The sequence below is a fragment of the Martes martes genome, assembly GCF_963455335.1.
Source record: "Martes martes genome assembly, chromosome: 18".
In the NCBI taxonomy this organism is placed as follows: domain Eukaryota; kingdom Metazoa; phylum Chordata; class Mammalia; order Carnivora; family Mustelidae; genus Martes; species Martes martes.
The window spans coordinates 32,017,793-32,033,307 of NC_137906.1; the positions used below are offsets into that span (position 1 = coordinate 32,017,793).

At 48.4% G+C, this 15,515-nt stretch overlaps 1 protein-coding gene across 3 annotated transcripts in view; it reads left to right on the plus strand.

The window, feature by feature from the left end:
• Nucleotides 1–15,515, plus strand: part of TXNDC11 (thioredoxin domain containing 11) — a 59,399-nt gene that overhangs the window by 34,242 nt on the left and 9,642 nt on the right. For all 3 annotated transcript variants that reach the window (XM_080831022.1, XM_080831024.1, XM_080831023.1), the window contains 3 exons: nucleotides 4,835–4,947; nucleotides 7,471–7,671; nucleotides 12,706–13,498. In XM_080831022.1, the coding sequence (XP_080687148.1) occupies nucleotides 4,835–4,947; nucleotides 7,471–7,671; nucleotides 12,706–13,498 (1,107 nt within the window). The remainder of the gene's footprint in view (nucleotides 1–4,834; nucleotides 4,948–7,470; nucleotides 7,672–12,705; nucleotides 13,499–15,515) is intronic.

Here is a 15,515-nt window from a genome sequence, read left to right on the forward strand (position 1 = left end):
GCAGACTCCACGCTGAGTGTGGAACCCGGCTCAGGGCTCCATCTCGTCACCTCATCCTAAATCGAGTTAGACGCTCACCCGACTCAGCTGCCCAGGCGCCCTGCAGTTGAAAATCTGTTCTCCTTCCTAACCAGAGAAACTATTGTTACTCTTTCTGGAATGTTTGAGAATGTTAACATTTTGCCTCCCAGAGGTAGTTGATATTGCCTCAGTATGTGTGTGTTTTACCTCAATAGTAAACTGAAGTCGTGATGTTAAAAATTAAATTTAAACAAAATAAAATCATCTGATATTAACATGTTAAGCAAAAGCCCCAAAAGAAAAATCTTGATGCGAACCAGAAAGAGAGCCAGATGCATCTGAGTAGAAACCAGATGGAATTTCAGATTCTTCCATCCTGGATGCGCCTTTGGTGGTTGCAACGAGGTGAACAGTGACGGAGCTGTATGGAAGGTCAACAGAAGCTCTGTTACCTAGGGGGAGTGTGGGAAGCAGGGGTGGAGCTTTTGGTTAGTGGTGGAGAAGAACCCCACCCTCAAAGACAGCCAGGGGTGAACTATGCATAAGTACAGAAAGTAGGTAAGATTAAGATCGAAGCAAGCTTCTTTATTATTCAGAGCACACAAGTAGTGATGGTCTGCCGTGAGGCCGTGATGCCCTGTGGGCATAGATGGTGGCTAAGTGTGTGGTGGGCTGCCTTGTCGCTGGGGGACCCAGATCCCAGGGCTTAGCACCTTTTGCCCCAAGTGGCCAATACGCCAGTGTTCATGCTGTGCTCAATTCGCCCTCTTTAGTTTCCCGTCTGACCAGCTACAGAAACTGGTTGTAACCACTGCCTTTACCCTGATGTTCTCTCCTGGTCTGGGTACATTAGGCAACGGTCTTTGTAACTCTTTTCACTGGATGGTTAATAGACACTTGTAACTGGCCAGTTACCTGGCTAACAAGAGTTTATTGAGATTTCAAAAAAAAATTAATTGAACAGGATCACGTATGTCGTTGTTGGACCTTATTTTGGTGGGGAAGGGGAAGGCATTATTCTAAATTTATTTTAATTTTTATTTAGTTTTATTTTTTTAAGATTTTTATTTATCTATCAGAGAGAAGAGAGAGCAAGAGCACACAAATAGGGGGAGTGGCAGGCAGAGGGAGAAGCAGACTCCCTGCTGAGGAAGGGGCCAGATGTGGGACCCAATCAGGACTCTGGGATCACGACGGAGCTGAAGGCAGATGTTCAGCTGACTGAGCCACCCAGTCGTCCCCCAAATTTATTTTTAATTCAACAAATTCAAAGTCCTTAATTAAAATGTTGAAGCTTTATTACTTTTAGGATTAAATTATTCATTTTAGAAATGGCAGAGACCCCTACTGTAGAAAGCCTTGGAGCCCTGCTTAACAGAGAATGTTCTAGATGTGGAGGTGAGAGGTGTTATTTTTTGGGTCTTTCTTACAGTATAAACTTCCTCTGCTAATTCAAGTACTCCTTGTACACATGACAGTGCAGATTTAAGTGGCTTCTTCTAGCAAGATTTCCGCTACATGCAGGAACTTAAAATAGATGTGTGAATTTCGTAGATATCTCTGTAGTGAAAAGTAAAGTTTTAAAGTTGTGACGTGTTTGGGCATGTTCGGATCCAATGTGTGCAGCAGGCTGTCCATTCTTAATGTAGTTAAACAGGTTTTTGAACGGGCCCTTTCAACTTTTGGATCAGCCTGTCACTTTTTATTTTCTGCTCTGATAAGTCATGTTGGTGACATTGGCCAACTGTCAAGTGCATTTCCTCACTGGCTGCTTTTCCTTCTCCTCCTCTCTTTTTAGCCGTGGCCGTCCACCAAGATTCAGCCTTCTTCTGGAGAGTGGTGCCTTCGAACCCTCTCTTATGTCCTGCTTTTTTTCTTCTGACGGCTTTGGGATCTGAACTTACATGTTATACCATTTTTTAAAATTCAAATTTTGAGCTAATTTTATACTTGTAGAAAAGTTACAGAAATAGGACAGGGATTTCCTCGGTTTTCTTCCTTCACCTCGCTCCCCCCCCCCCAATGTTAAGATGTTATGTAACCAACCATTTGTGCCGGTACTTTGGTCAAAACTAAGACATTACCATCCGTACAGTATCATTAACTGAACCACAGGCCTTGTTTGAATTTTGCCAGTGTCTTCACTGATGTTTCTTTTCTGTTCCAGGATCCAGTCTGGGATCCCACATCACATATAGTTCTTTTTTTTCCCCTCCTTAGTCTTCTCTGACTGGTGACAACTCCGTAGTCTTCCCAGGTTTTGCGTGACCTTGACGCCCCGCAGGAAGGCTGGGCGTTGTTCACTTTGTTTCTCAAAGAGCTCCAGCTTTGGCCATTAGAGCGTCTGGGGTCGGCTCCTATACCCTTTGAAGATGCTCTGTCCTTTATTGTGACACTAAGGTGGGCCCGCCTCCTTTTGTACTTCCCTTGCCCCACCTCTGGAATCAGCCTCTTCTCCAGGGAGCCCTGGTTTCTTTTATGGAAGAAAGGCATGTAGAAACCAAGATCAGGGTGCTGGGTGTGCTGGTTGGTGTCGGGTGTTATGACTTGTAGGCCCTTTCAACAGGTAGAGCCAGGACATGTATGTATTGACGCCCACACGTCGACATAGGTTAGTAGCTGCCTTTCTGTTATCTGAGTGTGTGTGTGCATGAAAAGCCATAAGTTTATATTAATTTCCTCTGATTCCAATCTAACACCAGCCTGTAGCTTTCCTCTCTTAGTGTGTAACTTTTCCCACCCAGCCCTGAGAATCTGGCTCTCATTGTTTTTCTCTTAGTTTTACGATACTCAGTCAAGATATTGTTACAGTTACTCAGTTCTTTCTCCCCAGCCCTCCAGCCCTCCTCTGTGGTGTGATAGTGAAGCTTGTTTGTTAGTGCTTGTGTTCCACATTAGGCTCCCCCACATCTTGGTTGGTTTAATGATTTTGGTTGGTGAGTTTGTGAAGGATGTGAAACATCGCTGAAGCTCTGAGAGCCTCCATAGGAAAAGGTGTCCCCGGAGGAGGAGGGTCAGGCTGCCTCACCCCTGTTCTCCTGACCCCATTACCTCTCCTTTCGCATCTTTGCCCCTACCCCCCATGTGTAGCCAATCTCTGTTGTTTTCTAGCTTATCCTTCCTGTGTTTCTTTGGCTTTGTGTCATATTAAACTAGTCAGATCTGTATGAAAGGTGGTGTCAGGGATTGCCACACTGGGCCCTCCCCACCAGCCACTCCTCCGAGAGCAAGGTGACACCCCTGCTGCAGAGTGGGGCTCGGGATGAAGCTGGAGCTTGGTGTCTTCTGTACCTTTGTAGTTTTATATTTGGGCTACTTGGATAGAACTTGGTTATTTGTAAAGTGTAACCGGTATCTTATTTAACAGCTAATAAAACAGAAGGGAGCTAGGAAAGAAGGTACCGTTTCCTATACCATCTTATCCACTCGCCTCTAATACTAGATATTTTAGTCAATTTTTAGCTACACATACTATATCTGCTCCTTGAGGGAAAGAAAAGAAAGCTTACACTTAAGGATAAGGTCCCTTTTGATCTCTATCCCGCACACAAAACTATTTTTATTATCCTTTCAGGGTCCTTATACTTTTTTTAAACATACATGCCTGTAGGAAAAACATGTATGTTGTTTTATAAGGTGTGAGTTGTTTTTCTTTCTTTTAACAAAAAGATACACTTTACCTTTCTTTAGTTTGCTTTTTCCCCTCACATGTGTCAGGAAAAATGTTCATGTCAAATAGTAGCCCCACTCCACTGTTTTGAACACCTGCAGAGTGTTTCTTGGTGACTGTCCATACGGGTGACCTTGGGCACACAGGCATGGACTCGCGGTGGGGTTTGGGGCCGCGGCCTCTGCCCACGTCTCACTGTGAACGTGCAACCCCTTGCTCCCCTGAGTGGCTGCCACTTTATGTGTCCCACCAGCGTCATGTCAGAGTGTCCTTTCTCTGCTGGTCACCTATAGTTGGTATTTCCTGTGTCTCAAATTTGGGGCAGTTTGAAGTAAAGAGAGGTACTTTGTTTTAATTTGCTTTCTTCTGAAATAGGGTGGTTGAGTGTATTTTCATGTAATTATTAGCCTTTTTACTTTTTTTGTGGTTTGCGCATTTTTAACTGCTTTCTTTTTCTTATTAATTTGTGTGAGTTATTTGTACATTTTAGGTTCATTCATTTAACCAATATTTATTGATCTCTTAGATGCCTGGCCACTGCGATAGGTGCTGGGGTAATAGCAATAAATAAGGTTTCTAACTTCACAGAAGTTAAGAGGAAGTTGGACCAAAGAAAATTAAAATAAATCAACAAGATTATGTAGATATTAATAAGTGCTGTTAAAAAATAGAGTAAAGGTAGAGAGAGTGCTTGAGCGGAGAGGAAGCCCCTGTTTCCCCTTACAGACTTCGTCCTCGGAGTATTTGCATTAAGGTGGGGTGGTCAGGGAAGGCTTCTTGGAGAAGGTGGGGCTGGAGCTGAGGTCTGAATGGTGAGGAGCCAGCAGTGGAAGTATCCAGACAGAACAGCATATCCCTAGGCTCTACGGTGGGGCAAATGAGAGAGGGGCACGGGGTCACAGGAGATGAGGTCAAATCATCGCAGGCAGACACAGTGCGCGGGACTGTCAGGGTTGTTACTCAGGAGGATATGTGAGGTCTGTTTCCGGAGGAGGGTTCTCCAGCTCCTCCTTTTCTGCCTAGGCTAGGTGACCAAAAAGAGCTTTGCTCTGGGGATTTGTGCATCAAGACTTGATCATTGCATTTTGTGGTTGTTATAAGGCATAGGCTTTTTCTTTAATAAAGGCAAATTTTCTGTTTCAGATTACCTAGGAACAATACGATTTGGGGTTATCACAAATAAACATCTTGCGAAACTGGTATCCTTAGTACAATCTGGAAGTGTGTATTTACATAGACATTTCAACACATCACTTGTAAGTATTTTGAAATCACATTTATATTAGTGCAGTGGTTCTTAACCTTGTTTAGGTCATGGACTTCTTTGAGAATTGGATAAGATCTATGGGCACTCTCCCTAGGAAAGTGTATGTGATTTTTGTATGCAAATTGAGAGTTCCTGCAACCCCACGCTAGAGCCCGAGTCCCCGTATGCAAACCCATGCGTTAGAGGGCTCTTCAGCTGTAACATCTAGCGATTCTTTGTTTTTATTCTTCGACTTTGGTGTGGCCTTGTTTGCTTTCCTCCTCAGATGAAATTGCAGGATGATTCTGTTGGAGAATTGTTCCTCTGGGCATAATGTTCTCAGAGGTTAAGCTTCCATTAGGTGATGTTCTTCGTTCATCTGTTCCATTCATAGGAGTAATCATGTGGCATGCTCTTCTCCTTAGCTGATGAAACGGATTTTGAGGTTCTTGTTAAGTCACAGTGAGAAGCTGATGGCTTCTCACCCCAGAGAGCCCTTGGTTTTCCATTGTCTTTGCTCCCTGATTTCATTTGCTTTCGGTGAAGCAGCCCCAACTCAGCTCTTTCTGAGCTGCTGACCTGTGCCCTGCGTAACCCTTTGCCTCTGCTGTATTGCTGCTGCTTCAGTCCTATCACTGAGTTTATTTATTTTTTTTAAGTATATTCTGTCTCTAATGTCACTGACAGTGTGTGTGACTTACAGATTTAGTGAAGACCAGTATCTGGGTAACCCGTGTACCCAGCCCATTGAACCTGGGCTCCCCTTGACTCGACGTGCAAGTCTCATGCCTGCAGGAGGACTGTTAGGCCCTCTCCGGGGCACCTCTTTGGTTGCCAGTCCCCCTGGTTTTTAAAAATCCCTAGGAGCCCAGATGCCATGCTGTATTTCATGTAATTTGTACTCCAGCAGTCAGATGTATTTTTGTGTTTTCCAAATAGAAATGTGTTTATGATGTCTGAGTTTGTTTTTTCAAACTCCTGCCGTCCCCACTTTGAGAGTCACTGCTTCGCTGGTGTCTCCGCCACCTGCCCACCCTCCTCGGGCCTCTGAGCTGCTTCTTACTTCCTCTGCTTTCACTGTTGGTCTTTTTCCTCCATCCTCCTCCTGTAGCGTGCTGTACAACCAACATACCTCGTATGGGTTTAGAGGGGAGGGCACTGAGGAAGGAGCATAAAACAGAGAGAAGCTGGGGCTGTGGGAATGGCCCTGGCAGACGCACTGGGCTTACTGCTTCAGGTCTGTAGTTCTGAAGGTTGATGGTTGGTTTAGCAGAATTCCTTCTAATAGTTTTTTTTTAAGATTTTATTTATTTGATAGAGAGCGAGAGATCACAAGTAGACAGAGAGGCAGGCAGAGAGAGGGGGAAAGCAGGCTCCCCGTTGAACAGAGAGCCTAGGAGGGACTTGATCCCAGGACCCTGAGATCATGATCTGAGCCCAAGGCAGAGGCTTAACCCACTGAGCCACCCAGGTGCCCCAGAATTCCTTTTATCAAATGAAATACTATGGGGATTCCAGTATTTTAACAAATAAAACCGGTGGACATCCTTGTCATGAGGCAATTTAATTCTCAGTTTTGGAGAGAATAAAAGATCTCATTTTGTGGAACCCTCCAAAGCACTTTTTTTGGGGAGTTTCATTTGAAACCCAGTGATCCATATTGGAATTTCAAACATAATTTTATATTGACCTACCTTTTTTTTAAAAGATTTTATTTATTTATTTGACAGTGAGAGACCCAGTGAGAGACGGAACACAAGCAGGGGAAGTGGGAGAGGGAGAAGCAGGCTCCCCGCTGAGCAGGGAGCCCGATGCGGGGCCCGATCCCAGGACCCTGGGCCCATGACCCGAGCTGAAGGCAGACACTCAACGACTGAGCCACCCAGGCGCCCCTATGTTGACCTACTTTAAACAAAGCACAAAATCTGCGTGTCTCTTTGCTTCATTCCATACACATAAGGGTGATCTGTGGCTTTGTACAAGTTCTAGGTCATGCGTGGATTTGTTCAAGTATTAGTTGAGTTCTACTGTGTGCCAGGTGTTCTTCTAGTCACTGGGGTACAGGTGACCAGAAGATGCAGATACAAAGCTCTGCCCTAAGGAGTATCTTCTCCCACCCTTACGAGCCAAGTTTTGAGGAGTCAGTGTACAAATCTAAATTATCCTCGACTTTATAACTTCCATTCTTTGGGTATTCATTGATCCTTTTACAATAATTCTTTTGTAAGAACCCAGTAAAATGTAATAGCTCCCCTTGGCCAGGGTGGAAGAGGCCATTGTTGCCAGCAGCAGGTCGGGAGAGTTCTTCCTTGGTTGAGGAGTCTGCCGAAGGGAGCAGGAGGGCTCTGTGACCTGAGAGTCGCCCCTCTGAGCTGCCCGTGCTCTCCGCAGCCACTTGGGAGGAAACGCTGTCTGGAGGAGCAGGGGCAGGTCACAGCCCGGCATCCTCTTGTGTGCACCTGGGCGGCGGTGGGGTGGTGGGGGCCTCTTGAGCCGGCCCTGCCTTCAGCCCTCCCTGTGTTGTCCTTCGCAGGTCTTTCCCAGGGAGGCGCTCAACTACACAGCAGAGAACATCCATAAGTGGGCCTTAGAAAATCGAGAGGCGCTCCTCCGATGGCTGCGGCCACACGGCGGCAAGAGCCTCCTGCTGAACAATGAACTGAAGAAGGGACCCGCGCTTCTTGTGTTTGTACCTTTCGATCCTTTAGCCGAAAGCCACCCTTTAATAGATGAGGTAAGAGTCCTGCTGTTAAAAGGTATCTCCTAGGGAGCAGGAAAACCTCATGAACTTGGATGTCTCACTCCATGTTCAGAGTGATTTCCACCAGGATCCAAGAGCCTGCGAGGAGTGGCAGCTGCATTTCTGTGGCGTTACTCCTTCCTCCCACAAATGGGCAGGAGAGTGTGTGCTGGAGATGGGATCCACTGCGGCCTCACTGGACACGTTGACTGACGGCTGCTCGGGTCTGGGGGAGTCGGCGTGAACAGGCATGACCAAGCTGCACCTCCCCAGGGTAGGACCAGATGTCTCTCCACCCGCCGACCCGCCGTGACCCATTGGGGGAGTGGGATAGAGGGGATGGAGAGCAGCACAGGCAGGGTTCAGTGTGAACTTGGAGACGCTGTTGTCGGGGGTGGGGGGGCTTGCCGGCAAGCCCTGGCCAAGCTCAGCGGGGCAGCAGGCAGCGAGGGAACGACAGTGGGGATACTGGGCTCCCTTGTTTCTCTAAGCCTTTCCTGTCCTGAAGATAAGCAGAGCCGTTTCCAGAGACAGAGCTGTCAGGAGTCTGCCCCTCCCTTCTGCTTTTCCTATTTCAGCTGGTGCACTCGCTCTCTCCGGGTGTGAGTTTGTTTTATATGCGGATCATTTGGAGGCACTTAGAGAGAGTAATAACAATTACCAGAGTGTGCCTGGGATTGCTAAATTGGATTTACTGGGGGGTTTTATTTTTTCCTTCCCTCAAGGATCCCTTAATGGGCCCAAACCAATTTCAGACAGCCAGTGTAGCACTGGCCAGGCTAACCAGACACGGCCTCTCCCCGGGCCTCTCTGCGTCAGCCTGGTGGTCTGCCTGGAGGCGACAGGGGCTCGGGGATCTTCCCCAGCCAGGCCCCTGACTTTGATACTCTGGAGCCTCATTGTGAAAGTTGTTATTCCTGCTGCTACCCTGGCTTCGAGGAAGAAAGGAGAGAAATGAAATGGCTTTTGTTTCTTTTCCTCTGATTAGGGAGGACTTGAAGTAATAAGATTTATTTCCTGAAGAAAATCTTCACTATGCAGGTATTTTATGAACGAAGACACTCTCCCAATTTCCTAGGCTTTTACTGCATCTACTCTTAAGGGCCTTAAGACTCTTTGTAGGAAAGGTGGGGTTTTCATCCAAGGCACAGCTACAGTTTGGGGTTTTTACTTTGACTTTTAAAATTTCTTTGTGGAGAATTCTGTCTTGTCTAATTTGGGCAAGTCAGGGACCAGGGTGGGGTAGTGTTTTGTGACTGGAGTCCAGTTCCCCTGTTTAGGGGGTTGTTGGATTCGGGCCTCTGGCGGGAGGACGCTAGCTTTCCTGCCTTTCTCCCTGGCTTAGCGTCTCTCTTCTCTGCCCTGACTCCTCCATCTCTGGCCGGGCCTTCTGCTTCTTCTTTTTTCTTTTTTCTTTTTTTTTGTTAAACCACTTCGTTCCTGTGTCTCCTTTCCTCTGAGCTCAGAGTGTCCCTGCAAGATGAGTGGATTCCCCTAACCTCGCTGCATCGTTGAGATTGTTGAAAACCAGATGGCATCTCAGCAGTATTACGAATTACTTAGCCAAGTAAAGTGTTCTGTGCAGTACATTTCCCTCTTCCTTTGAGGTCATTTTAGCAAATGTTTATGGAGCACTGTGTCAGGGAGCCGAGGGTGAGAAAGATGGAGAAGACGCAGCCTTACTCTCCACCGTCTCAGAGGCTTGTTCAGGAGCGCGGCAGGAGCTTGCTTTTAATTAATGCGAGGTGGAGGAAGGTCAGCCCCAGGCCCCGCTCAGGAGGAATTGGAGGAGAGAGGGCTGTGTCCCAGAAAGCTAAGGGCAGCCAGGGGCGAGATTAGGAGAGGCTGTGGGCGGGGCAGGTATGGGGGACAGACTTTGGGGGTGGGGGGGCGCCAGGGTGTGGATGGGTTGAGGGAAACGTAAGGGAAGGCACGGCCTGAGCAGAGGCACGGCGGCGGGGAGGTTCCTGCGTTTGATGTTAGGAAGTAGTGTGGGTTGCGTGGCCCCCAGAGGGGCCGCCTGGAGAAGACCCAGACTGGAAACCTGAACAGGAGAGGCGGTTGGGTGTGACTTTGAGGACTTCACGGTTAATCGTGGCTAGCACAGTCTCACTGACAGAGGAGAGATGTCAGCTGAGCTGTGTGTTCCCATGATAGACACTTTCCAGGCAGCACTGCTCCAGGAGTGTGGGAAGTAGTAAAGTCTGGAACTTGGGCGCTGGCGGGGATGGGAAGTGGGGTGTGTGAGCAGAGACGTAAGGAAGCCCTCGGGCTTGGGTCGCCTGAACACCGCACCTGGACATTCCCAGGCTGAGTTCTGAACTCATCAGCTCCTCAACCACAGGAGAGTTTACGCTTTGAGCCTTTTTCCCGTGCCCACCTGGAGGCCCAGCTGGGGCAGGCGGTTGAGGAAGCTGACATGGTGGAGAGAGGTCAGCGTCACATGAGGTTAGTAGCACTGGAGCTTGCCAGGCAATGGGTTTTGAGGCAGCCGTAGTGGGGAGTGTGGCGGGGACAAACCAGAGGACGGCTGTGCGCTGGCTCCGCTGTGAGCCCCGGTCTGGGCCCGGCAGCTGCTGACACACACGCACGCCCCCCGCCCACGGGAGACCACAGCGTCAGGCCACTGACCCCTGCGTCTCTGCAGAGCTGCTCCCTGCGGCCAGTGAGGAGTCCGTGCGCCCCTCGCAGCGCTGCTCTGAGGCGCTCACGGAGTGCGAGCCTCGTGAGCAAAGTCATGGTTGTCTTGTTCTGACTTAAAAATTTGTCTGATGAAAGAAGACGGAAGAAAGCATTTGCAGCACATTTAAAATTATGTGCCAGATTTTCCTTATTAGTTCATGGGAGATGAAGTATGGCCTCAGGCAATTCACATGTGAAGACGAAGCTGGACTTGCCTTTCCACAACTGCCCAGTGTGTGAAAGAGGCATAAAAGTAAAAACCAGTTCAGTTTATAGGAGAAAAATAAGAATTCCTCACGTTTTAAGAGCATTACTCTATACAAAATAGTTTCTTCAATTAAAAATATCCTTTATATGGCTTCTTTGCTTATGAGCAATGTTGTGAAAAGAGCCGAGAAGACCTTTTAAGGACTCCTGCTGTCGTAAATATACTCCTACTTGGACTTTTTGTAAAAAAATTGCATAAATACTTGAATTTTTGTGGGATTTTGGGGGGTGGGCAGGGGGCACGGGTGGGAATGGTAATCCATGGTGTCTTTGGGTGTCAGACAGTGCCCAGATGGGGCCAGAGGGCCGCTGGGCTCCTATGAATCATACGGGCTTGACCTTGTGAGTGTGGTGTGCTGTCAGAGCCCTAGCCACAAAGGCCTGAGATGTTTTTGTGGCGGGGGGTGGGGGGGGAGGAAAGAAAATGAAACACTGGTTTATCTTCTTAAGTGGTCTTTTTTTATGCCCGAGAACTATTCCGTTCATTTTTCTGTACAAAGGCATATGTTTTGAATTAACAATCTCTATGAATACCATATATAGAATTGGGATTTTTTTCAAATTGGAAAAGTACTCATTAAATGGCTTTGTGCGCGCACACGCACACACACACACACACACACTTTCATGAAACAAAATCCCCAGTGACTTAACACCTTTTAACTAAGTGGCAAGATTTGATCCAAGTTAGCACGTGAGTCTATTTTAGAGAGTAGATGGAGTAAATGCCTTTGGATTATAATGACTTGCTTGTTTTTCTTATGAACCGGGGGAGGGTAGTGAAAGGTGTTCAGTTTGGAAGCAGAATGAAATGTCAATCTAATCAGGCTGATACTGACCTGAGGGGAAAGTGGTTAATCTCCCCAGGACGTAGGGTTGTGTATGTTACCCCGAGATGCCATTCATTCCCCAGATCTTGTGCATTTGTTCTGTGCCTGGCTCTGGGGAGAACGGGAGAAATCCAGCAGCGTCCCAACCCATGAGGGTCTGTAAGCTTGTGGGGAGGAGGGCTGTCTCAGCAGGCACTTGTGAGACTGTGGGAAGGGATTTGGGGCCCTGAAGATACAGAGCGGAGCTCCCAGATGAGGTAGGGTGCGGGGACGTTAGCTCTCCGGAAGCAGCCACCCTGCTCCTTGGCCTGGGCGGCAGTACTGAGGTGTGTCGGATGGAGGAGGTCCTGGCCAGGCCTGCTCTAAAGAAGGTGGGGCGACACCGGAAAGGCAGATGCGGGCCAGGCTGTGTTAAGTTGTATCCTCTGGGTAGTAGGGAGCCATCGAATGTCATTCGGCAGAAGAGTGCTGTGTAAGCTTAGGGTGGTAATTTTAAAATCAATAGTGACAGTGTGGAGGCCAAGCGAGGCAGGGCAGAGCATGCTATGGTGTTCTGTGACGACTGAGGGCCTGAACTGAGGCCGTGGGGACTCGAAGGAAGGGGCCGGCTTTGTTGCTGAAGTCCAGGGTGGTGGGCTTGAGGGATAGCTGTTCCCACTCTGTGATGCTGATTTCTACAGGGGGAGGGGGACGTTATGGGGGAAGGCAGGATGGATGAGTGTGGTTTGGAGCAGGTTGAATTTGAAGCCTCCTGTGAGGTGGGGGGTTATTTGGAAACAGGATTGCCGTGAAATACTGTGACCCACTCATTAGGTGTTTGGGACGTGTTCAGACCGTTAGTGAGGGCGAAGAAAGAAGACGTCATCCCTGTGGGAGAGTTACAAAGCTCTGAGGGCAGATGCACTCACCTGGGAGCTGAGATTTAAAATCTGTCCCCGGCCCCTCAGCCTGGAGGTATGTTGCAGGGGGAGCTTGGCTCTTGTCGCGTGGTGGACGGAGATGTCTGCCTCTGAGGCCCCCTCCTTCTCTACACAGTTGGCTCACTGTTAAGAGAGTGACATGTTCTGAAAGATAATCCAAGCCTCTTCCTGAATAGCTCTTGGTGTAATGGTTTCCTCTTGGATGCATGGAGAGGAAGAGCCGCCTGGGGCTTCTTGTGAATCAGACCAGGGTGCTCTCTGGGCCCGACGGCCGAGGGTCTCTCCTTCCGCCATGGCTGCGCCTCTCATGGCTCTGCCCTGTGTTTCAGATCACCGAAGTGGCCTTGGAGTACAACAACTGTCATGGGGACCAGGTGGTGGAGCGGCTCCTTCAGCACCTGCGACGAGTGGACAGCCCGGTGTTCAGGCCTCTGGCACCTGAGCCCCCCGCGCAGCTGCCCGAGCCACCGCTGATCACGGCGTCCCCCTGCTGTAACACCGTGGTGCTGCCTCACTGGCACTCCGTCTCCAGGACCCACAACGTCTGTGAGCTGTGTGTCAATCAGACCACGGGGGGCGTCCGGCCCAGCTCGGTGGGCATGCCGCAGTGCAGCTTTTTCGAGATGGCGGCAGCTCTGGATTCTTTCTACCTCAAGGAGCAGACCTTTTATCACGTGGCGTCGGGCAGCATCGAGTGCAGCAATTTTCTGAGTTCCTACAGCCCCTTCAGCTACTACACTGCATGTTGCAGGACCATAAACAGGGCCGTGACGGGCTTCATTGATGCTGGACGCAGTGTCTTTGAAACCCCGACCATCGCGCTTTCTTCCCTCGAGAAGAAATGTGAGGCCGACCCCCCAGGCTCCGTTCCTCACATTGAGGAGAACAGGTATCTCTTTCCTGAAGTGGACGTGAGTAGCACAGACTTCACAGGCCTGAGCTGCAGAACCAACAAGACCCTGAACATCTACCTTTTGGATTCAAATTTATTTTGGTTATATGCAGAGAGGCTGGGGGCTCCGAGCGTCGCTCGGGTGAAGGAGTTTGCCGCAATTGTTGATGTGAAAGAAGAGTCTCACTATATCTTGGATCCAAAACAAGCCCTTAGGAAGTTCACCCTAGGTACTGTGGGCAGTTTCCTTCCCCAAACATTACAAGTATTGCTTAACTTAACACCGCTAACTTTTATCCAGGGATCTCAGTACATTTGGTATTGGGGGGATGTCAGTTCTGTAGCTCACTTGAAATCTTTAGACTGTATTTGGTCACCATTTTAAAAGAAGCTAATTTTGTTAAAGGAAACAGAAACTTCCTAACTCCCCATTTGGGATAAGTTTGTCATGTAACCCCTGGGGGGTGGATAGGAGCCCAATGTTCCACATGGGCAGTGCCTGTCCCATTTCTGAGTTGGAGTGAGCTGCGTGGGGCAGGCCCCTGGCTGCCGGAAGGGCAGTGGGGTGGAGAGCTGTTGTGCTGGGAGCGTCCCGGGGAGCTGATGAACGGGAGCCCCATGGCAGCGCCATTCTAAAGGAGGTTAAACAGGAAGTGGTGAAACGTAGAACCACCTGTCCTCCCTTTGGCCTCAGGTCTGGATGTACAAGTATCAAGGCCACCAGACCCAGTTTGCTAGGTTGCTGTTTTTACCTCCTTGAGAAATGCTGCTCTGACCTTGGGTGCCTAGATTGTAAGAGACAAGTGTCAAGTGCAATAAACAAGTGTCTGTTGCAAACCAGCAGAAATCACTTTGGGGGTGGGGGCACCCATTCTGGGAAAGCATCTCGAACCTGCCCTTGGCGCTTGGCAGCAGCAGTAAACTAACCCACGCTGTCCTGTTCCCAGGGCTTTGCTGACATCCTTGATGTCCACACAAGGAAGTGAGAATTCAAAAGCCGTGTTAGTTCAGCCTCAGTGGAAACACAGGGAAAGTCAGTGTTTGCCAAATGGAGACAGAAGGAATTCTGTAGGGAGGGAAACCTTTTATTTCCAAGTTTTAGAGGGTATGAAAGCAAAAGTAAACTCGAAGACCCCTAAATAATAGTCCTTTTAACTGTCTTCTTTTAAGCCCAGGTGAAGCTTGTTTCTGATATTTGACACTTTTGGAGGGGCTTATGTAAATGTTGATTTACATAATGTCAAATTATATATTATAAACGTGACACTCTTGAGTGTTCAGAGGAACCCTCTGACCAGTCCCTTTCTGAATTGCATTCTGTATCGATACTACAAATTGCTCCTGATTTGTGTTTTCTTTTTTTAAGATTGTATTTATTTATTTGACAGAGATCACAAGTAGGCAGAGAGGGAGGCAGAGAGAGAGGGGAAAGCAGGCTCCCAGCTAAGCTAGACAGCCCAATGTGGGGCTTGATCCTGGGACGCTGGGATCATTACCAGAGCCGAAGGCAGAGACTTTAACCCACTGAGCCACCCAGGTGCCCCTTGATTTGTGTTTTCTAGTTACATTTTGGTATACCAAGTTTTCTTTCCGTTCCTTTTTTTTTTAATAAGGTTTTTTTATTTGCTTATTAGAGATAGCAAGAAAGAGCACAAGCTGGGGGGTGGGGTGAGGGGAGGGAGAAGCAGGCTCCCCACTGAGCAGGGATCCCGCTGCTGGGCTCCATCCCAGCCAGGACCCTGAGATCAGGACCCTGAGATCATGACCTGGGCGGAAGGCAGATGTTTAACAGGCTGAGCCACCCAGGCACCACCCCCTCCCCAAGTTTTCTTAAAGTGAAACAAGCCTGTTTTTAGAGGGTTTTTCATTGGACTTCATAATTCCATTCAGTAATATACTTAGCATTCAGTGAGCTCATAATGGTGTTCAGTTTGAATTGAGGGTCTTCCGAAAGAAGCCTTCTTCGGATTTCTTGTGATCTTCTCTATCTACTCTGCAACATACCTCTAGTGCAGTTTTTCTTTGTCCTTGTAGTCGGTGACATTTGTAAGGGTCCTCATTAAAAAATGCCTGTGTGTCGTTGGTTTGCAGAGTTGGCTCTTCAGTCAGCTTCTCTGGGCCAGTTTAGGGATTTAGGGTTTGTTCGCATGAGGAGAGAATATTTGTTTTTAAGTTTCAGAAACTTAGCCAAGTAAGTAACTCTGATGCCAACGGTGACCTGTCCTTAGTATGTGCGTGCCACCCTTC